The sequence below is a fragment of the Microtus oregoni genome, unplaced genomic scaffold (genome assembly GCF_018167655.1).
Source record: "Microtus oregoni isolate MIOR12 unplaced genomic scaffold, Mior012 000010F_ref0000083, whole genome shotgun sequence".
Classification (NCBI taxonomy): domain Eukaryota; kingdom Metazoa; phylum Chordata; class Mammalia; order Rodentia; family Cricetidae; genus Microtus; species Microtus oregoni.
This window is the reverse complement of record NW_024543069.1, coordinates 14,005,289-14,033,277: the sequence shown is the minus strand read 5'-3', so window position 1 is coordinate 14,033,277 and position 27,989 is coordinate 14,005,289. Positions and strand designations below refer to the sequence as shown.

At 43.0% G+C, this 27,989-nt stretch overlaps 2 protein-coding genes across 3 annotated transcripts in view; one reads left to right on the top strand and one right to left on the bottom strand.

The window, feature by feature from the left end:
* Window positions 1-16,440: 16,440 nt before the first annotated feature.
* Window positions 16,441-26,672, bottom strand: Shox2 (short stature homeobox 2). Of its 2 annotated transcripts, none has more exons than XM_041658892.1 (5): window positions 25,905-26,672; window positions 22,924-23,132; window positions 20,505-20,562; window positions 20,091-20,179; window positions 16,441-18,624 (listed from the first exon to the last, which is right to left on the bottom strand). In XM_041658892.1, the coding sequence occupies exons 1-5, from the start codon at window positions 26,248-26,250 to the stop codon at window positions 18,331-18,333; spliced, it is 996 nt and encodes a 331-aa protein (XP_041514826.1). In that variant the 5' UTR covers window positions 26,251-26,672; the 3' UTR covers window positions 16,441-18,330. The 2 variants fall into 2 exon arrangements, with proteins under 2 accessions (XP_041514826.1, XP_041514827.1); XM_041658893.1 differs by having other exon boundaries at window positions 16,441-18,588.
* Window positions 26,075-27,989, top strand: part of Rsrc1 (arginine and serine rich coiled-coil 1) — a 275,985-nt gene continuing 274,070 nt past the window's right edge. The window contains exon 1 of the mRNA XM_041659536.1: window positions 26,075-26,175. The gene's annotated coding sequence lies outside the window, so the exon portion shown is untranslated. The remainder of the gene's footprint in view (window positions 26,176-27,989) is intronic.

The following is a 27,989-nucleotide window of genomic DNA, read 5'->3' as shown; positions in this document are numbered from 1 at the left end:
TGGTTTCTTAGGTATTCTATCGTAATCATAACAAATGAAGAAATGTTATATATTTATATATAAATACGCATACATATATGAATCTACATAACCCCAAAATAGCTAATTCAAATGGTCAACAACCATGAAAAAAAAAAAAACTCCAAGTCACTATAATATAGAGAAACGTAAATTAAAAGAAAATCTAATTCCAGTGAATATTCACAAAATTGTTGGGGGCAGAGCTTCAGCACAGCAGCCTCCTCTCATTTATTCATCTTCATCTATTATCGATCGTAATAGAGCCTGTCAGGTCCTCCTCAGCACTCCCAGCCCAGAAATGCCAAGCAATAACACTGTAAGAACCAAATTGTGCAGTCTAGATTTGTTTGAATTTCACGTTTCCTTTGGGTTTATATGCAGCTATACAGACGTATGCACACAGTCCACTATATCACTGTATATAGTTTGCATGTTGATTCAGTAAGTAGGAAAATGTAATTCAATTACAAAAAGAGTTCAGTTTAAGGTTGCTTTCTGAAGAAACTCTTGTAACTTCACAACCAATGAAGTATATTGTGACCTATATACTTCTTAAAAAGTATTTAAAACTAACTATAAATTTTCTAGAATTGAATAGATCATAATCATCTCAGGATCATTTGAATAAAGATGATCTTCTATAACTAGTTCAGGAAAACCAGTTCAATTTCAACATCTTTAAACTTTTAAAACTTCCTTTTCAGTTTAAGACTAAGAAAGATATTCTCCTTTCATGGATTAAAAAAAAATCAAATCAACATTTGAACACGGAAATATTACAGGCATGTGAACTAGGTGATTGTCTACTAATTTACACGTGTTATGGACTTATTCAAAAATGGAAACAAAATAACTTAACTTTTTAAAATCGGTCTACTTAGGACAGCACAGCACAGCGCAAACATGAAGGCAATGTACAAAAACATCGAACACTGACTAACTGTACAAGCCCACTTACTACATCTGACTTTTGTAAAGAGGACAGCTGCAGATTCATTTATGAATGTCCCCAACCCTCCCTCAGAGTTGTGATTTTACCTCCCTCAACCCTCCCTCTGCCCACCTTCCTCCTCCATCCCTGGGCTTGTGGAGGAGAGGTAAGAAGACAATCATTACCATAGGTAAGAGCCCGGAGGTCACGTTAATAAACATACGGTCGTCATTTTGTCTGGGAAATGTTCACAGATCTTCATTCTTCCTAAGCAGCAAATGCAGAAACTCTTCTCATTTCACACCTGGACTCAAATGTTAATTATTATCAGGTTGAAATTATGTTTCCTTCCCTAGATAAGTTAGAAGCCAAAGACCTTAAAGAAAACAGTTTATTATTTACAACTACTTGGCACCAATACAGAAATGATATTTTGTTTCTCTTTGCTTCAAACAACTTAGTTCAGATATCCATCTGGTTAAGGACAGAAAGAATATTGGTTCTTAATGTTACTAGTTTTAAACCAAAGTATTGTTATTTTTAATTGTATAAACACAATATATTTTAAAAATCAAGGACATGAAGGTGAATATAGCAATTAGTAGCAATAGCTACATACACGTATCTATTCTAGTCCAATTTCAGGGAGCCTGAAATTCACGGTCATCTTTATTTTGCATATTCTATTTTAAAATGTATTTTTTAGATTTGACCATTTCTGGACCGAGAAACATAGGATACCACATTTTTCAGTTACATACAAATTACTTACAAAGTGTCCAATAAGGGTGACTTTCAATCACTTACAAGTTGTTATCCTTGGTGATGTGATAAAAACTTTTATTTTTAAATGACAAAGTATTTAATTATTGTGACCACAACCCAGGATATTGTCTTCATTTCATACCACAACCCCTCACCTATTTTCCTCCTCCTGGCACCAACATGGGTAACGAAAGCAATCAGAATAGGCACAAACAAGTTACTCATATTGCATCGGGCTACCATAGGAAATAGTAACACGTGTCTAGACAGACAACTCCGTGCTTCTGAGCACTAACTGCACATATCCAAGTCCCGGGTTTGATTCCCAGGACCCACAAAGCATCTCATAAAAGTATGACGCTCCAGTCCCAGGGAATCCAGTGCCTTTTTTTCTGTTCTCCGTGGGCACTGCATGCATGTGGTACTCAGACATACATACAGGCCAAATACCCATACACATAAAATAAAGAAAAAGTAGCATTAAAAAAGAAGTAGTAATTCACTTTTATTAATCACTGCTATTCAGTGATAAAGTAGGGGCATAACTTGTGCAAGGCCTAGAATTCAATTCTCAGCACCACTTAAAGCAAGAAATTAAAAATATATTTTTACTAGAACAGAAAATATTGTGTCTGGATCCCAGATTTTTTTGTTTTAATTTTGGTTTTCTGAAACAGGGCTTCTGTGTGTAACCACCGTGGCTGTTCTGGAACTCACTTTGTAGATGAGGCTGACAGTGAACTCACAGAGATCTGCCTGCCTCTGCCTCCAGAGTGCTGGGATTAAAGACCTTTGCCACCACCTGGGATTTTTTTTTAAAAAAAAAAGGGGTCCTGCTGTGCAACCAGGTGCTCTTTAAATTCAGAATCCTCTTGCCTTACCTCCCAACTTCTGTGGCAACAGGCATGCACCACCATGCCCAGAATATCATTTTAACAGAGAATAATCAAACAGTGGATAAAGTTGCCTAGGGAAGTAATTAGAACAGCCTTTGCTCATTCAGGATGGAAAAAGTATCCTCTGATGATTTTTAAACTGTATAAAATAAGGTATTATTTTATCTGGAGGTTGCCGGTGTTTTACATTTGCGTTTTTGTAACATAAATTTTCACTGACTTCCTACTTAAGACGCAGAAATTTCTTACTACATATCCAGCCCTCCAATTTGTGCACATCTGCTCATATAGAAGATGCTTCTATAATGCATCTTCACGTACATTAGCTCAAATTAATGAGAAAAAAATGTCCTAAAATCTCAGAAACACAAAAGTTATATGTTACAAGGGAATGTATTGATTTAACAGTATTTCCATGTTTGTGTGAATGATTCATGAAGTTAGCAGAAAGGACAATTTAAAAAAGAACATAAAATATCTGTAAATAACAAAAGAGCAGCAGACACGTACTGGTAGAAATTGAGAAAGTTGGAACTATGCAGAAAATTATCCTTTAAAAAAATTTTCATGGTATTATTAGCATCTTAAAATTGGAATTGCCATATTTTTATTAAAAACAGAACATAAATTTGTGATTTTACTTATTCAGAAAGAATAATGCACTCTGCGGTGTCTGATATATATTGGCATGTCATTTTAAATATTTATGCAAAGAAAGCAGGACCTACACACATTTGCTCAGTCTCTGCTTGACCTCTGACATAATACCATTTCTTGACTGAGAGTCATTGATTCTAAAAGTATATGCACTCATTAGTAAGGTATATCCTACTGAGTTTAAATCATGCATCCTAAAGAATTGCTTTCTGGATTCAGATCTACCTTGTAGATGAAGCTAAAATGTAACCTCAAAAATGCACAAGTGTAATTTTTTGTACTTTCATTTCAGATATTGCTGGTTTCTTACATTTATTTAAAAAAACTATGATACAATGTTCATTAATGAGTGGTTATAATTTAATTAATTAATATAATTTCTAAATAAAACATTGAAAGTAGAAATAATTGTATCCTTGATTCTAGAAATATACAGTGTTGACATATTTTCAAATATGTATTCTAATGTGTGTATCCAATAGAAAGAACATAAAATTCCCATTTAGTGATTTAGAACAAAGCAGACACAAATAATAACATTATTCATTCAATGAAACCCCCAACTGTAGAGTTTTCAATTATAAAGAAGGGTTATTCCCCATACTAGCTAATTATCACTCCGCTTCAAAAGAATGGTACATATCCAAAACTAAATGTTTTCCATTCTTTGGAAACAACACAAATATTGGTGATGGCGGACATAAACGGCCTTTGCTCCATTTAACATTTAATCAAGTAGTTAATATTAAAACTGGAGACAGAAAAGATGTGTTGAAAGCAGTTACTTGTATATTGAGATTTGCAGAAAAACTACATATGGTTTCCATTGTCCCATAGCCAACATTTTGGAATTTCTTACAGAATGATATATTTACATTTTTCAAAACTGAAAATGTCTGCCTTCTTACTGAAGTTTACCATATGTCAAAACACTTCAAAAGCTAAATATTTTATATACAAAGGAAAAATGACTAATTTATAATGTATATAAGATTAGCCAAAGGAAATTTCAGAATGTCAAGAGCAGTGTTATAGCTGTCAGTTAATTAATACTAGAGTAATCCTTTATAAATCATAACAAAAGTTTTAATTTATGTGACTCGATGAAGCACGTCAGTAATAATCTCAGACAGTTTGCTAGTTCAGTAATTTACTTGCAAAAGCCATTAAAGTAAGTATATTTTACCCAATGCAAAGACACTCAATATAAGAACTTCATATTTCTTTAATTAATATCATCAGCAAACATGATGACCTCAGGGTTCAAATTATAAAAGCCCATTGTGTATGTAACATCTCCTTTAACTTGCTTCAAAAATTAATCGAGATGCTTTCTCGGTTTGCATGCATAGAAATGGCTCCCCAAACCCCTGTAAAGCAAATATTAGGCACAGCTCACCTCCATCAGGGAGATGACAGAAGCATCAAAAACTTCAGTCTGTATCTGGAAGCTACAAGAGTCAACTTACTGTCCACGAGACACTTTCCTGCTCTGAAGCCATGCTCTGGCTAGCACAATATCCATTGAACGCATGGTAACGGTGGGGAACTGCAGGATGGACTCAGGGAAAACACAGCTAATGACAAAGAGAAGGTGAGTGAATGCTTCAAAATCAAAACACAGACCAGTCAGCAAGTCCGAAAAGCATCTCTCCCAGGATACGAGCAAAAGTGACTTGCATGGTCTGTATTGGTTGCATAGTTGCAGTCGTCATAACTGGAAGGTGACGAATAGGTGTAACCCAGGAGAACTTGGAGTCATGAGGGGCTGCCCCTAGAAGAATAAGTGTCAAGTCTCCAACTAATAAGTATTTTATCGAGATTTGGTAAATAAAGTTGAGAGGGGGAAATCTAAAAGGTGGTGGTTGTAACGGAGGCTTATTAAGCACATTCCGCAGTCGACAGAGTAGTTGACTTCTTCAGAGGCTGTCTAGCCATCAGAGGATGAGAGCAGATGTTCTGCACTGTGACTTGGTGAAGCATTGGATGCACAGTTTCACAGAAAGTGACTTGAAAAAAAAAATTGGCTTGGATCTGATCATTGTCACACAGATTGGGAACTGCTTGGCGATCAGTCCACAGAAGATCATAACAAATGGACATCTATTCATTTGGGGTTAGAGATCTGCCACTGAACCCGTGTGAGGTCTGGTTTTCGTTAATGGCTCTATGAGTAGTTTGTTTTCTAAATAAACAATTTTAATAAAATTTTCAAATATAACGAACGGCATTGGGAGAACAAATGTATGAATCTCAACATATAAGAACAGAAAGTAAATCTAGAACGATAAAAGAATGGTATTGATAATCGTGTGCTGGAGAGATGGCTGAGCGGTTAGGAGCACTGCCTGCTTTTCCAAAGGTCCTGAGTTCAATTCCCAGCAACCACATGGTGGCTCATGAGAGCTGGTCAATCGTCCTCATCAACTTAGACCATGAAATCCAATATAAACAAGTTCAACAGAACTGCGGTATATGGGCTGTTCATGCATGCTTCAGCATTGCCAGGGCATAAATTTCAAATTTCATTGGTAATTGCACATGAAAATCAGAGATAAACAGAAATAAAAAAGGGTTAGATTTGGATATGATTCAAAGGTATCACTGAAATATTTAGTAAGTTATGAAAGAAAGTCAGGGCTGGAGAAACGATTCCATGATTATGTACTGACTGCTCTTGGAGAAGACTGGGGTTTAATTCTGCACCCACACCGAGCTCACAGCTATCTATGTCTCCAGTTCCAGAGATCCACTGCCCTCATTTGACCTCCACAAGCATGCTTGTGTTATATAGTCACACTTGCAGGCAAAACACTCATACACATAAAATAAAAAAATAAGTCTCACGAATGCACACACAAAATAGCCAGGTGCTGGTGGTGTACGCCTTTAACCCCAGCACTCAGGAGGCAGAGGTGAGCAGATCTCTGTGAGTTGGAGGCCAGTCTAGTCTACATAGTAAGTTTCAGGACAGCCAGAGCTATACATAGAGACACTGTCTCAAAAAAACAAAACAAATAAATAAATTGAGTGTAGTGGTGCACACATTTAATCCCAGCATTGGGAGGCAAAGGCAGGTGGATCTCTGCGAAGTCAAGGCCAGCCTGGTTTACACAGTGAGTTCCAGGACAGCCAAGGCTACATAGTTAGACCTTTTCTTGAAAAGGAAGAAAGAAAGAAAGAAAGAAAGAGAAGAAGAATAAACTCAATAGAATGGAGTGCAGCTTAGCTGGAGAGATGGCTTAGTGATTAAGAGAACTGACTGCTCTTCCAGAAGACTCAGGTTCAATTCCCAGCACCCACAAGGCAGTTCACAGCTGTCTGTAACTCCAGTTCCAGGGGACCAAACACCCATGGCAAAAAAAAAATGCACATAAAATAAAAATAAATAAATCTGCCAGGTGCTGGTGGTACACGCCTTTAACCCCAGCATTTGGGAGGCAGAGGCAGGCAGATATCAGGTGGAGGTCAACCTAGTCTTTAGAGCTAGTTACAGGACAGCCAAGACTACCCAGAGATACCCTGTCTCAAACAACAAAAACAAAATAAAATAAGTCATTTTAAATAAATAAATGCTCAGCTATCATGTAGGAGATTTAAAAAAAATGCTGCTGAGTAGTACTGTCTCTTTTAAGTGGAAATTAACTCTTAGTCCATTTTCTTAATGTGCGCTCTCAGAAGAAGACTCCAGCACTGGGTACTGCTCAGAGCCATCATACCATTCCCAAGCTTTACAGACATCCGGGATGCCCCACCTTCCCTTGACTATCTTAATTAGTTGCTAGAGCCTGCTCTATAGTACATGCTTGGAGCTTGGATGCTTACCAAGTACTTTGAATCTCATTCATATAATTATGTTTCCTTCCTTGGATTCAGGTATATATTTTGATTGCTTCATTTAGCTTTTTAATTATCTTTGGTAAACATTGAACGAAAGGCTTTGGGCATTATACCATGCAAAGCATGCATTATACCATGGAGATGTAATCCCAAGGCTCTCGCCTTAGATTTAAAAGATATATATGTGTGTGTGTATGTGTATGTGTGTGTGTATGTATGTATGTATGTATAGTTATACAGTTATATAAAGTTATACAGGGGTCCTGAGGAGCTAATGGCTTCACTTATATAAGCAAATGCTGCCCAGACCATCCCATGGATAATTCCTTACTGAAGTAGCACACACAGCGTGGAATATTCCAATGCCTTACAACAGGATGGGTATGTGTTGCAAGGAGGAGGGCCCACTTGTTTGTCCTGACCGCCCGGCTAGCTTAGCCCTGAAATAACCACACAGAAACTGTATTAATTAAATCACTATTTGGCCCATTAGCTCTAGCTTCTTATTGGCTAACTTTTATATTAATTTAACTCTTTTCTATTAATCTGTGTATCACCACGTGGCAGTGGCTTACTGGGTAAAATTCAGCATGTTTGCTTCTTGCTGCGGATCCATGGCATCTCTCTCTGACTCCACCCTTCTTTCTCCCAGCATTCAGTTCTGTCTTCCCTGCCTACCTAAGTTCTGCTTTATCAACAGGCCAAGGCAGTTTCTTTATTCACTAATGGTAATGACAGCACACAGAGGGGACTTCCACATCCAGGCAGGAGTCGTCGAAAGTTAGCCTACTCGATTTCCTCCTTATCTTTATTCTTTCAATATTTGCAGCTTGCCCTTAGTCCCACCCCCACCTCATGTTATCAAGACCTTCCATTTCCTTAGCTTTCCAGGATGCCAGAGCTCCAGGGGAAGTCAGGCAAGGGGGTCTGGCAGATGGAAGCAGAAAAGTGAAATGGCTACAAGGCCCTGACACCTGCGTAGAGGATGAAGGAGTTCCGTGCAGTCAGACTCCTGGAATGAGCGACTTAGTAGGAAGGACAAAAGACTGACAGGGGGGAGTGGGAAGTTTCCCAAGATGAAAGCATGAGAACGCTTCCCCAAAGTGGGTAGGAAAGGAAAGCGCTTCCTTGCTTTCTTAGCACTGAAGAACTGGCAAGGGGAGTTACGTGGGAATTGGTGCTCTTCCGTTGACTTTGTTTCTCTTTTATTGGCCTTCATTTCAAGTTATTAAGAAGCATAGCCCTTATGTCCACCGAATACAATTTTCCTCATTGGGCACCCAGTTTGGTGGGATAAGAAGGGTGGCACTCGGTGGCAAGAAGCCATGGGATGGGACAAGAATAAGCCCACCTCACTCACTGCTTCAGTAACCTCAGACTTTTCCACGTTATCCCGCCACCTCTTCTGGACTTGAGACCATGGTAGCCCTGGTAAAGAGAGTCTGTGGTACCGAAGATGGAATCAATTCTGCGCCCAATTTCACTGCTTTGTCCCTGAGACAACTGCAAACGTTCTAGCAATGAGTGTTCACTCTGCCTGTCAGGCCCTATTTATTCTAATTTCCCATCCTAATCTTGGAAAACTACAAAAGGGACCAATTACCCTCTGAGTTGGTCAGAGCCTCATTTGTGCTCAATGAGGAATCAGACACAGCCACACAACTCACCAACAGCACAACTGGTGCTGACTATTAACCCGGATCAATAGTCTCAACAGAAAAGGTCAAAGGTCCAATGGGCTCTGGGAACCCCAGACCACATTACTCTCCACCTTGACCAGCTTGACAGACAAGCTCAATTGCTCGGGCTGTTCCCTTTCGGTGGGTTAGCAAAGAACTTCGGAGCTTAAAGCTAACGTTCCTTCCTTACCTTAATGCTACCAGCGAGAGAAAATAATGAGCAAAATAAAAAACAAGACAAATGCTTTCATGGCTACCTCCATTTTTATAAAGGAATGAATGTTACTTTGCAAGTTTATTTTAGAGTAACGAGAGATTTGCGAAGGATTCCACAATATGGTATGTGGATGTCTGTATGGCTGATAGGGTGTCATACTCCAGGGTGCGGCAAAGCATCCCAAACCCAGCTTTTGGAGGACTCCTGCTATTGAACAGACACAGAAGCATACCTCACACGTTGGAAAAACCAAAAGCATATGTGTACATATATATACACATATGTATACAAAATATATGTATGCATATAAAAAGCATACATGTATGTATAAAAACAGAATTGTGTATACATATATGAATTTACATATATATGCTTCTATATACATGCATATATGTGTATTGTAGGAATGTATATGTTTCTGTTGTGTATATAGGCAAATATGTGTATATGTATATATTGATTTACATATGTAACTAAAAACCTCCCTACATTTCTTTTTCAGAGGAGTGATCAGATTGTTAAGACAGGGTCTCATACAGGATGATCTGGAACTCACAATAATTTTCTGCTTCTGCCCCACCCATATAGTGCTGGAATTACAGGTATGAGCCACCTTACCTGGCTGTATATTGTTTTTTTTTTATTGCTGTTACAACACATTATTTAATAGATTTTTGTGCCTTAAAACAATCCAAATTGGGCTGGTCATGGTAGCACAAGCCTTTAACCCCAGCACCCAGGAGACGGAGGCAAGCCATCATTGTGAACCTGAGGCCAGCCTAGTCCACATAGAGAGTCCTAGGCTAGCCTGGACTACATTGTAACATCCTGTATCAAAACAAATAAACCCACAACTAATCCAAATCAGTTATATTACAATTCTGGGCTTTATTTTTTTTTTATTTTTTTTTTTTTTTTTTTTGGTTTTTCGAGACAGGGTTTCTCTGTGGCTTTGGAGCCTGTCCTGGAACTAGCTCTTGTAGACCAGGCTGGTCTCGAACTCACAGAGATCCGCCTGCCTCTCCCTCCCGAGTGCTGGGATTAAAGGCGTGCGCCACCATCGCCCGGCTAATTCTGGGCTTTAAAAGCCTAGCGCAGATCTCATTGTACTGAAATCTGGAGTAAGGTGGGCTGCTTTCTTCCTAGACCTCTGAAGACATTTCTTGACTTACATTTTCCGTCTTCAGGAGACTATCTGCATTCCTTCCCTCCTCTAGGCTCAAAGCCAGTGAAGTCTAATTCCTATGTCTTTAGCTTTCTCCAGGAGCCGTCCTCCTTCTGCTTTCAAGGATCCTGGGAATCACAATGGGCCTACCCAGATAACACAGAGTGCTAACCCATCTAACCAAGGACAACTTATTCACAAGTTCTCTTCCACCATAACCTTAACTTTCCTCTTCCCAGGTAGTCCGGCATATCTCCAGGTTATAGGAATTCGGAAGTGGACGTCTTGGCAGGCCACTGTTATTTCTCCCCCTTTCCTCATAACCATCAGAGGGACTGCTCCTCTCTTTCCGAAGCATCTCACCTAACTTCTTCTGTCTGAAAAGTGACTACTGGGAGAGACCAAGTTTTAATAGACGCTACACAAGCCTCAAAAGAAACCCAACTGCTGACAAGTGAGAATTTCAGTAAATATATTGTACATGAGACAGATAATTATATTTTAAGCCAGTAATGCCAGCAAACATAATGCAAAACAATACAGCACAAGTACTGAGAATTTAGATAGATTGATAGACCTTTTAAAAATCATTTTTAAGGGCAGTTTATTTTCTTCTTCCTTTCCACTGAAGCATACAAAATGTACTCAATAAATATGCAGCAGAAGGACAATCAATCTAATATCAAAGTGACTACAGAGTTAATGCCAGGGCTTGATTTGTGTGCTGGCATTCCAGAATATAGAAGACTGAAGGTCAGAGGCTCTGGAGGAACTCCACATAAAGAAAATCCTGAGTTACTAGGCACAAAGAAAGAATTGCTTGTGCTATACAAAGGGAGAGATCTAAAATCGCAATTACTCGAAAATTCTAAAAATAAAATTGGCAAGATTTGAAGTAAGTTTTATTCCAAACTTCAGAGCATGCAACATCGTAGACATAATCAATATTCATAGAAAGGTTTGGAAAAAATAGGAATACTTTGTTCTCCTAAATTTCTCAGTCTACTTCTAATTACAGAGAGATTAATTACAAATATTTTCATGTCACAATATGGAAATGGTAAATAACAAAAGTCTAGTAGAAATGGGAAATTGCCGAAACTCATTGTATACCAAGCATGTAATACATTTCACTTTAATGGACCCTCACAATAATCTGAAAGATATGTATCAGAATACTGACAGGACATAGATTCTAGGAGGAAAATTTACTTAAAAATTTATTCTAGGGGCTGGAGAGATGGCTCAGCGGTTAAGAGCACTGCCTGCTCTTCCAAAGGTCCTGAGTTCAATTCCCAGCAACCACATGGTGGCTCACAACCATCTGTAATGAGGTCTGGTGCCCTCTTCTGGCCTGCAGGCATACACACAAACTGAATATTGTATACATAATAAGTAAATAAATATTTAAAAAAAAATTTATATCAAGCCGGGCGGTGGTGGCGTACGCCTTTAATCCCAGCACTCGGGAGGCAGAGGCAGGCGGATCTCTGTGAGTTCGAGGCCAGCCTGGACTACAAGAGCTAGTTCCAGGACAGGAACCAAAAAGCTACGGAGAAAGCCTGTCTCGAAAAAATAAAAAAAAAAATTTATATCTAAAATTTATAGCTGAGATTTGAACTCAGAAATACTTGCTTTTAAAGATTAGCTATACACCATGCAAACATTCTGACTCCCCAAAACATATATTAAAAAGTGATTTAAAGCCGGGGGCCCGTAGTACAGACTTTTAATCCTAGCACTGAGGAAGGCAGAGGCAGGCAGATCTCTGTGAGTTCAAGGCCAGCTTGACCTTCAGAGCAAGTTCCAGAAGAGTTACACAAAGAAACCCTGTCTCAAAAAATAAATAAATAAAACAAAACTAAAGTTCTTTGAGCACTGCATATAATTATATTAAACAAAGGGTGATGTTAATAATATTATTGAATTTTGGCACTAAGAAGAGGTCCTTCTTAATTTAGTCCATAATAAGGACTCAATTGTTCATCTTACAAATCTTTACAGTAGTAAGTAAATGCTCCTTGTTTGGTATTATATGTTTTCAAACTTCTTTTAAGGATTCTTATTCAGCAGGCTTTGCATCTTGGGGGCATTTAACTGCTAATGCTCTACAAATCTGGGCAGCCAAGGAAAACGCAGATGGTCCCATGGAACACAAACCACAGCAACATATGGTATACATTTACTTCTAACAAAGTGTGCTTCTTAACCTCTGGGTGTCCCCTCACCATTCCTTTATAAGGCTACTCATTCCTAGGGAAGGTTCAGTTTCCAGAAATGGAGCAACAAGCCCCACATGTGCCGTGTGGCCATTCAGATGGACAGAACGTGTCTGAAGACCTGTAAGCAGCGGCATTCAGCACAAGCTTCCTGGCAGTCCCTATGCATCCCTGAACTGTCTCTCCAGACAATAAGCCCCTTGAGGGCAAGTGCCACACCTGATATCCTATTTTATTAGTTGCACGAGGCTGAAGAATAAAATTATCTGTCATATGCATAATGATGTACATTTTATGAACTGCTCGTGTATGGAAGTCTCCTCCTTACATGTGACATGAAGTCGCATGTTCCTGACAACATTCACAGTGACTAAGCAATTAGCTAAAATCATAAACTAGTACATAAAAACCTTCCTCTGGCCATACAAGGAGATTTCCCCCTGCTTATCTTACACTCCCTTATTTGCTCTTAAGGTTTTCAGTACAAAGTTCAATGCTTATTTGCCTATTTTACAAAGACAACTAGTCTTAAGAACTTAATACACATATGGTAAGGTTCTGGTCTAAGGACTTTCTAAACATTAACCTTTTTAATCCTTCTGCTCACTCCATGAGACAGATGCTGCTTGTAGCCCCATTCGCTCCGAAGGAGACTAAGAAACAGAAAGAGAAACTCACCCAGAATCACAGGGTTGGTCAACAGCAGGCTTGACTCATGTGAGTGAGGTTTCTGGGTATATGTTAATCACTATTCTGCTTGAGCAAGAACGCAGGAAGATCCTTGCATGTGAGCAGTGTGGTACAAACAGGAAAAGAAAGGAGAGGAAACAGTGCTCACTCCTCTCTGTGATTGATTTGACTATATTTTTAAATCCTTTACTCATGTGACCAGAACTCCATGTAAGCGCTATACTAAATTTTCATGTACTGAAGGCATATGCAGAGGTTACCTTCACTGACACACAAAATACCCCAAACAAAATACTTGAAGACTCAACTTTCTTTTAAATTTTGCTTCTTGAATTAGGGACACGAACAGATTGCCTAGGCACCAGACAAGCTATATGCTCACATCTGTAAGTCCTAAGGATTTGCATATTTCTTACATAAGAATATCCCACCTGATATATTTGAGTGTTCACCTTATAGCTGTACACCCGAGCTTACAAATTATCTAACCCTTTTGTTCCTTTCATTTTCGACTACTTTTTCTTCAGGCACAGGGCAAGCACTAGCTTTCAATATAATGTTTAACGCATTTTATGTTTGTATGCTTTTATTTCAATTGTCTTAAAAACATGCTAGCAAACATCCAAACATATTGTAAAGACTTAAAATTCAAAATGTGTATACATATATCAACAGGAGTTATGAATTATGTATATTCCAAGCCTATATAAATTAGATTTTGAAAAACAAGCATCACAGTAGTCAGGCAGGTCATAATAAGACATTCCATCTGAAATGTAAAAACTACCTTGAATAAATTATCCATAAGTTAACACTCTCATTAGAATGACATATTTATTATTTCTGGGTTTCAGATGTTGCTTTAATGCATTTTGACTAACTGTTCTAATGGCACATTAAGAAACCATTTTAGGCCTTTCTCCCCACATTAGAATTTGCAGGCTTTATTTATGTTTGAACTAAAATAATATAATGTTTAAAACAATCATCCACTTCCCCCATGTAGAAGAACATCATTTTCTTTGGCCCAGAAACATTTAATTAAACCAGGATATGACTTTAGTAATTAGCTTTGTACCGAATGACTCTAAAATTAATAGCCAATTGTAAGACTTTAAAAATTGGGGAACTGACAATCAAAAGCGTCTTAAATGCTTTGTTTATGTGATGAAAAAGGAGTGATCCCTTAATTCCCTGACACACATTAGGCTGATCTCACAGGCTCTCTGCACCGGTGTCTAACACAGGCAAGTGCTTGAGGTTATATAAAATAAACAATCTCGGGATCTTATTGCAAATGTTTGCAATTTATGATGTAAACTGATTTGTGAAGAAAAAACAGGATCCCATGCTGCCGAAGCCAAAAAGGCATTTTTTTCAGAAATCAAAATAGTTCCGAAATTTGAGCATTGCATTATACTAAAGTATTACCATCTGAGGATCTAAAAAGTTACAATTCTGTAGGGGAGGGGGCAAAATCGATGTGTATCAGTTCAACTCTGTGCAGTTTTTTTAAAAAAAAAAAAAAACTGGGACTCCTGGACTAGAGTCCTTAACAGTAATCATGTCTTGAGTAAGCCCTTTTGACTTAGCCTACCCCACTCACACCCCTATTACCACCCCAACATGGATTTTCTTACTATGGAAAACTTCTCATTCCACGAAAGATTAAGGTTAGGGGATTCCTTTACTGATAACTGGTTACAATTATTGCATTTTGGCCCAAATAAAATAACATCATTAAAAACGGTCCATGTTTAAAATGAAGACATCACATCTCAAACCCCCTTCTGGGGAAGGTTTCGAAAGCGCAGGGTTTATATGTACCTGGCTCACCCAGTTGTCTGCCCAAGAGTTTGGGCTGCAGAGATCTGGAAAATTGGCCCAGAGAACCTATGTCGAAGCCTGGATCAAAGGCTCCGACCCCAGACAGCTAGGGTGATTGGGTTGTATCCTCCTGAGCCTCAAAGGAGAGGAAGTGGTGGCCAGTGTCTCCGACCTGAGCAGGAACCTTTGACCTTTCTTACCAGACCTAGGTTTCCTCTTCCTCCCTGGACATCAGCACTCAGGGGAGGCGGCAACGTGGGCATGGGTGGTATCCGGTGCCCAGCTGGCAGGGACATGCCACCTCCCTTGACCTGGGACTTAGCTCAGAATGCCCTGAAGAATCCACACAGGGTCCCACGCCGCTCCCATGACCCACGTTTGCCTCATGTGACCTCCATGTTTTCTTGGGGATCAAGTGAATGGTGGATCCCGCCTTTGATCAGAGGTTAGGATTGCCAGAGGGTTCGGAACCAGATAGGCGAGAGCCCCTGGATCTCTCCAAGGCAGCCCAGAGAGGACAGCGCTGTGGCCAACTGCGACCTTCACCAACTAGGAGAGCCACAGGGCTGAGCAGAGAGGACAAGGCCAATTCCTGCTCCGCAGCCTCTGGTAGCTGAGGGACAGATCAACCTCTCTCCCCAAGTCTAGTCTGTGAATAAGCTTCAAAGGCGAGCTCAGTCCCCGAGGAAAGCAGAGCGTCAAGCGGGCTCCGTAGGGGGTCACTACTATCTGCCAGCTCGTGACACTAGGGGATGCTAGGACATCTGCGACCTCCGCAGAGGGCTCCTCTCTAAGGAGCCAGGCGGGAGCAAGAAAGGGCATTCCGGACTCAGGCCTGGCTGGGACTGGACTTCCAGGTCTTTCTTCATCCTCCGCGCAAACACAAGCCCAAACGTCCCTCCCCCTCGACACACACACACACACACACACACACACACACACACACACACACACTGGCAGGACAGGAGCTCATCTTCAAACTTATGGAGCATTTGGAAGAGGGCGACTGATGCCAAACTGGAGGCGGGTTGGGGGGGTGTTGCTTTGTTCCCCGCGATTCTACGCCTTGCTCCTCCTCGGAGTTGACTTCCAAACCAGCAGCTCCAGGAAGTTAGGCGACCGAGGATCGATTGTTGATAATGCCATATATAACAAACCCAGGGGCAGTTGCGTGATTCCTCTTTTCTTTCTCCCCAAATGACCAAAACAAACTTTAAGGGTGAAAGTCTAGCCAAGTGAAGAAGGAGAACAAAACGTCTTGGGCGGAGGATTCTATTATTGTTGTTTTTCTAATCTGTTCTTTTTTGTTGATTTAGCATAAGCTGGTCTCTTAGTAGGTATTTAATGTGAGGCCAACGGAGTTGCTCTGAGTGCTAGGGATCCCCAGGGCCACCCTTCTCAGGGTACCCTGATTACCTCACATAAGAGCAGAGGGAAGCACTTCTTAACGTGTGTGTGTGTGTGTGTGTGTGTGTGTGTGTGTGTGTGCGTGTGAATATGAGTATATCATCAAAAAGGAAGAAGGAAGAGTATCCCGGATATTTTAATAGTAACAAGAACAAAGATGACGCGAACCCCATCAAATGAAACAATACTATTTTCATTCAATTGATCGCAAAGTGTCTTCGGTTAATAACTTGGCACTTATTTAAATGGTTTAACAGAAGTGGAGCCGAAACATTTTGTACTGACAACACATCATAACAGCATCTTTTGTTTAAAATAACTTAATACACTAGAAAAAATATGGCAAATATAAATAATTTTGTTTTCATGGAGAACAAATAGTTACAAAGCTCAAACGCATACCGAAGTTCAGTAAGAAGAGCTTTTCCTCTTTCTTGTAAATTAAAAGGGGGGAAAAAAGCCCTAGGCAGGCTTGCTAGAGAATTTGGACTACAGGTTGCTTAGCCCAAAGTGTCCCTGTTTAAATAGCTACATGAATTGAAACAAATAAAAAGATTACTTGAATGAATACACCTTTGTGAGATAAAATGCAAATGCTGAAAGTCAACCATTAGTTCACACATTATAGCCAAAATAAACTTTGTTCGTGTTTATCAACATATTATACACAAACCTAGTGTCTGTACCTAGCTGGGTGTCGTTTAAGGTGGATTTGACGGGATAGAGAGGGGGGGAAATAAAGCATTATCCTCAAACAGGACTTCAAGAAACCAGCAAGGGGAATTCACAAAACGGGAGGGAACCGACGACGCGTCTAGCACGGTGCACGGCTGTATACCTTCATGGCTTCCTTTGCTCTTTTTCTTTTCCCTGTATTTTGCTAACCGCCTCTATCTTCTTGGAAGACTCAAGAGTGTGTGTAACTCCCTTCCGACTTTTTCCCTTTGCCCCTTGGGATTAAAGGCCGGACAAATTAGATGTGGATCCACATCCAGACGCTTTCCACACTGAGAACGAAGGTGTAGAGAGTGCACATTGAGTGTGGGGAGGGGAGGGGACACCATCAATGGAATACAAGTAACATGCAAACCAGAATTTACTGTCAGCAGTCTGGACAGTTCTGCCATAATAATTTTTCAGAGGAATCATTGTCTGTGGCATCACTTTTTTTTTTTGTATTAACGTCCTTTTTTTTTTCCTCCTCGTTTTCACACTGTCTTCCCTCTTCTTGCTCTTCCATACATGGTGTTTTTAAACTCAAAGCATCTGATTCAACGTAAAAGGAGGCCCGCCTCTCTTATCAAATGTCTCGTATTAAAGTGAACTTCGCAGAAAAAGGTCAGCTTCAAAACCTGTGAACTTCCCAGCTGCGCATTTTTTTCATGTTAATTTTTTTTAAATAAGTATACCTCTTCCTTCTGTTTTGCTTTCTTGGACCATTAAAAAAACATACATTTTAGTTGGTAAACCCCTCCCCCCTTTCTCTCAAGATTCATCCAGGTTATTTTTTTCCGTATTTTTATGTACAAAATAATTTTTAGACTTGTTTTGCTTCGTCGTTCTCTTTCTAATTCCAGCCAAATAGCCATAAGAAACAAGCTCCCTTTCTCCTTTTCTCTCTAGTTTGTTCTCTATTCTTTTTTGTTTTTGCTCGTTTGTTGTTAGCACGATTTTATTTCAATGTAGGAGTCCATCGCCGCAGTCTTGCCGCTATCCACTTCTCACTGTTCCCACACTCCTTTGTCCAGGCTCTAGCCAGACTCATCCAAACCCGCTCCTACAAAGCCGAATTTTAGTCCCAAGAGCCCCTGGGCTGGTGGCCCTCGTGGGATCCCGGGTCCAACGCAGAGTCCGGCCCTAGGAATCCAGGGAGCAGAAAGAAACGGGAGGCGGTCGGCGGGGAAGGGGCGGGCCTCGGCGGTCCGAAGCGGGTGCGGGAGAAGCAGCCGATCGCGGGAGGGCGTGCGGGGTCGCGCCGCTCGGGAGGCTCCAGCGACCGTGGCGCCGGCGTCGGCGTCACAGACCCAGGGCGGCCGCGTGCTTTTTAGCTTTTAGTCTGAGATCTGCGATGCTGGAGTTCTTGCTGGTGGTCTTGGCGGCGGCGGCAGCAGCCACCACCGAGGCGGCGGAGGCCGAGTCCGCGGCCAGCGTGGCCAGCGGCAGTCCGAAGGGCGGTGCCGGGAACATCATGTAAGGCGCGTGCGCGGCCAGGTGCGGATGCAGGTGGTGGTGCGCGTGCGCCACGGCGCTGTCCAGCTGCAGCTGCGCCTGAACCTGAAAGGACAAGGGCGTCACGTTGCAATGACTATCCTAGGGTAACAACAGAATAGAAACAGAACATTAACGGCGTCCAACTTGGCTATGGGGAGAATTGGGGTGCGCGACAGGGAAGCTACATTTTGCTAAACATCCGTTTGGAGAAGGGTATTATAGGTTTTTGTTTTTGCTAAATCTGTGGCACCCCATCACTACCCCCAGGTCATTAAGAACATGTTTGTTTGGGTTCCTCATCCCTGTCTGCAGGAATGTTATGGCCCCTTGGGGGACTTGGTGGCTGATACCATACCTTGATATGGTACCCATGCAACACCACCTCAACTCGGCGATATCTTGAAAAGGTTGTGTTTAAGGACTGTTACCCTCCTCCTGTCTCTGTCACAAACATCTTGGACACACTACTAAAATAAAATACATAACTTTTTCTTGCCACTTAGAGATGGTCTTGCATCTGCAGGTCTCAACTTTTCCTGAGGATCCTGTTTCAATGCTGACCCCAAGTCAGCAGGACTTAGTCTAAATTCCTAATAGTCTTCTCACTGAGGCTGATTCTACTGGCCTGAAGACCTCTACCTTCTTAGTAGGGCCAGTGTCTTAGTAAGTTCTACCTGTGTTCCTCCTCCCCTCCCCCACAACTCTCCTCATTTCAAAGGGCTTCCCATCAGGGTCCAGGGTCTCCTAGTGAGGTGAGGACACTCATCTCTCTCTAATTCTAATGCTCCCTAGATGGGTATCACTTGGAGTCTCCCAGTCCAGGGTACTGGTGGTGGCATTACAGCCTTGGTGAGCAGGGATGCCTGCTGAAGATGGGGAAGGTCAGAGAGTGGCAAGGAAAGCATTTTGCCCTTGGGCTTCGAGAGTGGGGAGTTCAGAACACTGAGATTTCCCAGGACTTAATCATTGCTGCAGGCTTTCCTTTAAAAGGTTTTTTTTTTTTTTTTTTTTGGCTCAGAAAGGGATAGCTGAGGTAGGGCAGCCAGCCCTGGGAAGACCAAGTCTTCGCTTTCTATCAGAGAGGAAGCCTTTTTTTTTTTTCTTTGTAAGGACAGCTTTTTGAAGATAAGTCTGAATTGGGAATCGCTGTGTTTATTTGTCTTCTGCCAGAGACACTGAATGTGACTAGGGGTAGAAGACACCTAGCAAGAATATTTTGAAGATTGCTTTCAAAACACCTTTGGAGTGGCCTCTGTATTTGATTTGACAAAATTCTAATCAAAGGCTGCTCCTTCTACTCCCCAAGTGTAATCTTAAATGCATTTTCTAAAAGGCAGGTTACTGCCTTCAGGCTCCTTCGGGGGTCCCCATGAAAACAGAGAGCACTGAGTATTTGAGGCCATGACACTGTATAGGTTTTTAAAGGAGAGCGGGATCATTATATAGTCTTGAAATGGGTTCTTCAACTGAATGGACATTGAGGCTCAGAGACAGGGTCTGTTCAACAGTCCAAACATCCAGGCCTTTTTACATTTAAAAACAGCTTGAAGCTAGGTTGTACTTGCCTGCTGGAATGGCATCCGTAAAGCACCTACGTTGACATAGGGTGCAACTCTACAAGCTTCAAACTGGCTAGCGGCCCCTATAAGGACACCTATAAAAAAAAAAAAAACAACAACAAGGGAAATGAAACAGAAGAGGTGAGGTCAACATTTCTTGTCAAAATCCCCAAGGTGCCAAGTGATAGCAAGATAGAACGGATTCTAGTAGAAATAGGATGTCACTTTTTTTTTCTAAATTGCTGCTATGAATGAAATAAGTTGCAGCTGGTTTCGAAGTAGTAGGACTTCCATTAACTGTACAGAAACTTCGCTTAAATCAAGTCTTACCTGCATCCCTAAGATGTTTTTGTCTCTGATAGTGCAATATCCCTCCACTCCCCACTTTTACTTATTAATAAAATGCATGATAAGACATACCTTTATGGAGCTGATTCTCCTGTTTTCTACACTTAGCTCTTCGATTTTGAAACCAGACCTACAAGTTGAGAGGTGGGGGGGGGGACACATAAAACTCAATGATTCAAAACATCTTAACGTCTTAAATTATAGTTGTGCAATAAAAAAATAGTAGTGTTTAGGTCAATCTTGGGATACAAAGAACAAGTTTTAAGTCAAACAAAACAGCCTCAATTTCCAAAATGAGAAATGTAGATAAAGTATAAAATAGAAAGACTTCCTAGACTCTTTGTAAGATAAATTGTTCCTTGATAAATTACTATTAGTTCCGGTTTCATCTTTCCACATTACAGAGTCCCAGGGGCCTAAAACCAATGTGATAATGGGTTTAAATGTTTACCCAGTTAAGACCCAAGAAGAATGGACTCAGTAATAGCCTGTAATATTAATTAGCTTCATCTCGAAGAAAAACCCAAACAGTAAAGCAAATAATGACTCTTATTTTGGTGGGGGGAGGGAGAAGCAGGGGAGGGGAGGTAATTTGTGTCATAGAAGCCTCACTACAAAGAAGTTTAGAATTTCTCTGTCCCTCTGTGCGCAGAGTGTAACACAGTGGCAGAATAATTGTGCCATTATCATGATAATCTAATTTGCTTCCATAGAAAAAGCCACTGCCTGCAGTTAGGACAGTAGGAAAGATTCCAGAAAATAGCTCCTGTAACTTAAATGAAAGTATGAGGGGGAAAAAGAGCAGCAATAAAGTTCATTTAAAAAAAGCACACAAGTGTTGCCACAGACAGGAGGGGTGGGGTATGAATCAAGTAATCCCTGGATACTGGATATGGTGTTCTTTAATAACTTGCCAACTTTTCAAGTCAGTGTGAATTTTTTATTTTTTTTTAAAAATTCAAATAAGGCTTGCTTTTTAATACTCCAGTTCCAATAACACAGCATATTGATTGATTCACAAATTAATGTTTTTTTTAAAAAAACATAAGAGGGAAATATTGCTTCAGAGCCTTTTCTGATAAGTTTTTGAAACCAAGTGCCAGAGTCAATGGAAATCTTCAAAAATTCTCCTGATATTGAGTATAATGGAAGGGTGGATTTCATGCCAGGGTGCCACCCTTTGTGTGACTCACATGGCCTGAGGCTTCTTGACTCTTTTTTCCCCCCTAGAAGAGTTGGAATGGAGATACTATTACTCACGGCTGCAATAATTATCACGGTTTTAAGGGGTTGCAGAGTCTCTAGAGAGCTCAGGGCAGGCTGCAAAGCAGAGCAGGCTTAAAAAGGAAGGCTCTGGGATTGACGTCGTGATGACCAAGGAGGCCTATTATTATTTTTCCTGTGTCCACGTTACTGCTCTGTTTTTTCCCCCTGATCCTATTACAAGATGCGGGGAAGCCCCATAAGAATTGCGCATAGTTCCTTACAGATGGTGGTCTCTCTGCCTAGAGACCCAGGGAGTATCTGTTACAGCGATACTTTGTAACAGCTGCAGATGTTCTAGGCTAAAACTGCTCCATGTGTTCAAACAAATAATGACCATCATTTTCCCCCAATTTTATTATTTGAGCGGAAATACAATCTGAAACGTTTAAATTTGTTCCCCATAAAGCTGGAAGGATATGTACGTGTGTTTATAATTCCACCTTTAGATTATCCGTAACCTCACTTTTTGGTTTTACATTCACCTAAACAACCAATAATGAAAAAAGGTGCAATTCTTACTTCATGTGATATGAGCATTTTTCATAAGGTTAGGTTTTGCAAACATCAATAATAAGACGTGTACGTTGCTTTAAAAATGGAGTTTTCGTGAGCGTTTAGGTTCTTTGCGTTGGTTAAATGAAGGAACAAAGGGTGACCAAATACATTCGGTGTACTCTGTTTCACACCCGGTTAGAGATCGACCCGCTAACAGACACTGTAAATTTTTGCACTTAACAGATGCTAATTTTCTTTATAGTCCTTACATCTATAAACCTAATTGGTATATCCGTTTGGCAAACCCAAGACCCTCAACGAAACCCAACTCCAGAGAGCAAAATACTTGTTGTAACTTTTAAGGCTTCAGAGATAAAACGTTTTCTGTGGGATTTTTTTTAAGGCTTATAAAAGTAGGCCCATTAGGATTAAACCACATTAAAGACAGCACGAGGCAAGGGGGTGTGGTTAATAGAAACTCTGGGAGCAGGCCCAGCGCAGCTTTCTTCTTCAGCGAACATATGTTGGCTTAGGGGTGAAAGGGGCTACGGGGATCAAAATCCATTTTAGAAACTAAGAAATCTAGCAAAGATATCCTTCCCCCGCTTTCTCACCGCACACCAGACACCTGCACCAGCAGCCTAAGTGTTTCCCCTAAGCTGTCGGCAAACCCTAAGGTGCAGGGCTCTAGCTCTCAGGGCCCAGCCTCCGTCTGCTCGCAGTGGGGTACCTGTACTCGGGCTTCAGAAAGCCCCAGTCGCTGGCTCAGTTCCTCGCGCATGAAAGCGTCTGGATAGTGAGTCTCATCGAAAAGCCGCTCCAGCTCGTTGAGTTGTTCCAGGGTAAAATTGGTTCGACTTCGCCTCTGCTTGATTTTGGTCTGGCCTTCGTCCTCCATCCCTTTCGCATCGTCTTTGCGATCCTTCAGTTCGGGGGATACTGGAGAGGGCACCACGGACGGACCACACGTGCGTCGGAGCACGCACCAACACACACACACACACACACACACACACACACACACACACACACGGACAAAAACAACAAGACAAGCCGGTTACCAGATTTGTCCAATGGAAGGCTAGAGACTCCTAACACCTGGGGTAGGGATCCCCATAAAGACCCGGTGAGAGACCCGCAAAGTCGTCTCTACGGCTGCCTGGGCACAAAGTGGGCTTGCAGCAACCCAACTCAACTGTAGTCTCAGCTCAATCTATCCCTACCTATACTCTTCCCTTCTTCTGCCAACACCAAAAGCATTCCTGACCCTCTGGCACTCACTGCCCCATGCACTCACGGAAATCAAAAGCGTCGCGCCGGCCTCTCGCAGAGCGCGGTCTTGGTTAAAGGGCGCGGCAAGGCCACGCAATGGCCTCGCAAGCCAGCCGTCCCCAGAGGGCTGTTCCACTGTCCCGCCAGCCTCTGCTGCCTCTGGCCCTTTGCCTCCCGCAAACTTGCTGGTCTAATTTAGGAACAACTGGGCTGGCTGAAAGGTCGCAGCGGGAAAACGAGACACTGGAACTGCGAGGCACAAAAAGCCACGTCCCCGCGCGCACAAGGGCTCTGACCAGACCCTTAGGGATGGTTCCGTCAGCAGCTAGACAGTCCCTGTACTCCCTGCCAGACCCGGGTCGAATTGGCACAGGCAACCATGCCATGTTCGCGGCCTGGAGGACTGGCCGCCCACGCTGGGCCAGAAGGGTAGAGGCAGCAAACCAGACAGACTCTGGTGGTCAGCAAAACCCACCCCGTACATCTGTCCTCTCCTTCTCCCTCCCCGGTGGAAACCAAAGCTGGACCCTAAAGGCTTAAACCCACTGAGATCAACAGGTTCAAGAAGAACATTCCTCGGTTTCTATTGGCTGTTAAAACCTTTTCATGCATCCAGCAGCTCGGATGTTTAATAAAATATGCAATTTTTTTTTTGCACACATCCATTGCTACTTTGCGGCCCTTTCCTTCCACATAAAAGATAGGAGCTCTGCCAGTTTGAGCAAAGGGAGTCATAGGAGGGATGATATGCGTCTATGCCAAAGGGCACCGATGCGGAGTGCCAAAGTCAGGCCCATATCAATATAAGGTCCACCTAACCTTCATCCTCTGTGCCTGATTTGGAGACGGGTGTCCAGTGTCAAAGCTAAGTTTAGATAGTAGAGTCTGTTTGCGATTCCTCCCAACCCAGGATCCGGATCAACAAGGAAAAATAAAAATCACGTCTGGAAAGAGCCAAGCTACAAAGAAATTAACACTTGCCCTGAGCTTGGAAGTCAACAGCCCTAGGAATCGGCACATGCAGGCTTCAGACCTTGTGGTTGGTGGGCTATCTAACCCAAGTCCCTGAGCTGTGAACCCTGAGGGGTTCCTCTGGCCCTTTTATAGTTATCCTGTCACTTTCTAAATTAAGGAGGACATGGTCCCGGAACTGGAAGAAGATGAACCGCCACATCGCGCCCCAGCCTGGCTTTCTACACCGTAATCTTATTTGTTGCCTGTATTTCTGCTGCTCAATTTGTGGACATTTGTCCTTCCTCCAGGAAGGAAGTAGATAAGGTCACAGCAAACATTAGGGGGTCAATTCAATAGGAAAATACTCTCGCTAACATTGTAGTAAAATTTAAACAGGAACACACATCCTTCAGATGAGAAGAGGAAGGCTTTTGTCTGTTGTCACCCACAGAGCAGATACCCCTCAAAGTTTAGGGGCTTCAAAGGGAAACAAGTCCAAATTTCAAGTTGATTAATAGACTTAATATAATGTCTCTTTTGCCCCCGACTTTCCACTTAATGGCCTAAACAGGAACAGACCGTGTTATAAACAAGCTAATTGCTTGCTTAAATTTGTGATTCTACGCATGCCACATATTTTCTTAATTGGAAAAATATGGCAGCACACCAGTTACTGCAGTACCGAGTGCTAAATTAATTTTTAACTTCGAATTGATAGACGCTTTGCCGTTAGATAAAGCCGTTTTCTAATACTGTTGGCTCCAAAATGATACCCTCACCAACACACACACACACACACACACACACACTCCTAAAGTACTGCAGGATTCTAGGCAGTAAAGAAATTCTGTCTATAGTGCACCCCCACCCCCACCCCTAGTACACCCCACAGACTCCACTGACAGAAATTCAGCTTGGCCTGGACCTCTGGCCGCCTTCTACCTTAACAGTTCAATGCAAGGTTTGGTCCCCAAGATCCAGAGATTTAGGGGGCTTTGCAGAGTTATAGGGGTTTTGGTGGCATCTCTAAAGAAGGGGCAACCTACTGTGGTTCTTCTCTTTCTCTCCCGCCCCCCCCCCCCCCCATCTAGGCCTAGGAAAGGGGTTCGGGCAAACTCGGACTACAGGCTCTTCACAACTGGTCTCCTGGTGAGCTCCTTGCCGCACCCCCTCTCGCAGAGGGCCACGCAAACTTCCTTGTCCCGCAGCGCGGGCCCCATCCTCCTGCTCGCGAAAAAATGCATTTCGGTGCAACCGGAGCAACTAGGAAGGATGCGCACAACCCCACGTTCTCCCCCACGCGAGGACCCCACCCACGACTGAGCAGTCTGGCCTCCTACCCCTTCACTATTTCTGTCGCTTCTAAAGCTGTGGTCCAGGGCCCTCTGCGCTGTCGCCCTCCTCCCGGTTGGGCCCCGGGTCCTCTCTCGCCTGCAGGACAGGGGAAAGCGGGAAGGGGAACCGCGACCGGGGACAGGCCATTACCATCCGTCAGCCGCGGGCTGCCCGGCTCCCTGCTCCGCTCCGCGGCTCCCATGTCCAGCTCCCGGACGGGAGAGCGCCCTCCTCCAGCTCCTCCGCCTGCTCCTCCTCCTCCAGCACCTCCTCCGCCTCCTCCGCCTCCGCCTCCGCCTCCTCCCGCGCCGCCGCCTCCGCCGGCCGCCCGGACTGCCGGGCTGCTGCGGTCGTCGCGGCCCGGCTCGATGCAGCCCGGTTCCTTGGCCCCACGCAGCGGCCCACTCTCCAGCACCTCCCGGTACGTGATGGCCTCTTTCTTCTCCTTCACTTTCTGGTCAAAAGACTTGGAGACGAACGCTGTAAGTTCTTCCATCGCGGCCGCTGCCGGTCAGCCTCGCGCTCAAGCTCTCCCTGCCGAGCCCCGCTCTTTTTTTCCTCCTTCTTTTTTTACTGCTCCAGCCCCCCCAATAATAACACATCAATGGGGCAGGGGGTGGGGGAGGAGAGGGAGGAGGAGGAAGAAGAAAAAGAGGAGAAGAAAGAAGAGAAGTAGAAGGAGAAAAAGAAGTAAGAGGAGGAGGAGGAGGACGAAGAGGAGGAGGGGAGAGGGGGGACAGGGGGGAGGAGGGAAGGGGCGGGGGCCGCCAGAGGGAAATGGGAACTGATGCTTCCCTGCCGGAGCGCGCGTGTTCAATGTTAAGATCTTTGACAATTCTTCCTGCGGAGAGTTCAGATCTGATAGCGACGCAGCTCTTGAAGTCTCACTATTTATACTTCCTAAAGGCGGCCCCTTGTTCTGAGTAAATTACCTCCCCTCGCAACTCTGAGTGAACCCCTTCGCGGGTAGCAGGAGCGCCACTACCTGGGGTGGGGAGGAGAGGGAGTGAGGAAGAGAGAGAGAGGGAGGAAAAGGGGAGAGGGAGAGGGAGAGGGAGAGGGAGAGGGAGAGGGAGAGAGAGAGAGAGAGAGAGAGAGAGAATATGAATATGAATGCGAATATTAAGGATGGAGGATCCAGGCAGGAGTCCACCGGGTTGGAGTGGGAGGGCAAGCAGGGGACCAGAGGGGGCGGGGAGAGGAGGCAGGTCCTGGCGGTTGGGTTTTCTGATAGCCTCGGCCGCGGTGCTCTTGGCCATTAATCCAGGATTGACAAGAATCCCTAATTAATTTAATTAAGCGTGGATTTTGCGTTGGTGTCACGACTTAGTAAAACACTGGGGATCTGGATAGACTTCTCGGAGGCGGGGCCAAGAGGAAACGCACAAGTGCACTGCAATCCGAGTCGGTGGGTATCTTCAGAGAGTATCTAACCCTACAGCCTCGCTCCGTCCGGGTGGGCACCCCAACTGCTCGACCCTACACTGATGACCCCTGGTCTCCGGCCCGGCATCGGGCGCTCTCCGGTTAATAGGCCCAGCAATCACTCCAGCATTCCGGTCCCACACCCCTTCCTCCCTGAGGCCGCTGCAGCTGCACAACTGGGCATCCTGGCTTCACGTGCCTGCTGCGAGCAGGGCTTCGCTACAGCTCCTTGGACTCCTATACCTCCTTTTAGGATCTTTCTTCCCGGCAGCCAGCCTTACCGAGTGCCCGTCCCTGTAATTCACCCTATTACTCGCTCCTCAGAGTCAAAGCCGACTCCCGTGAAGACATTTCCCGCTATAAGGGGTTGGTCGATTTAACTTGTTTCCTGAACAGTTGCTCCCCCGCCAGATCCGCTTTTAAGGTGTTTTCTTAGAGCCGGGTCAGGCGCAGTTTCATTTCGTTTCCTCTCTGAGGTCTCAAGATTCTTATTCTTTTTCTTTACAACCCCCTGCACCAGGTCTTTAATTATTTAGCAACCCAGGAAGCATTTCCTAATTTGAAAAACAAAGGATTATCACTTTTTCAGTTCTGCGGAAAAAATTACCGACGTTAATTGTCGCTCGCCTAATTTTTATTTACCGTGGACTGTGGAAAAAGACTTACTCTTCGGAGGGGGGAAAACAACTCTCTTTCTCTCTGATTCATAACTTAAAAAACTATATTTCTGACTCATTTTATGCAAACTATTTGTTATATAGGGGGAACACGCCTGTGTCCTGTAGACGGGGCCTTTCTGTGAGATTTTTA

Excerpts from the sequence above, each read along its gene's own strand:
- Shox2 (XM_041658892.1), bottom strand. The coding sequence starts at position 26,250 with ATGGAAGAACTTACAGCGTTCGTCTCCAAGTCTTTTGACCAGAAAGTG. Across the intron at positions 23,133-25,904 it reads CAGCCCGCGGCTGACGGATG|TATCCCCCGAACTGAAGGAT; the intron begins GTAATGGCCTGT and ends TGCCCTCTCCAG. Across the intron at positions 20,563-22,923 it reads TTTCTGAAGCCCGAGTACAG|GTCTGGTTTCAAAATCGAAG; the intron begins GTACCCCACTGC and ends CTCAACTTGTAG.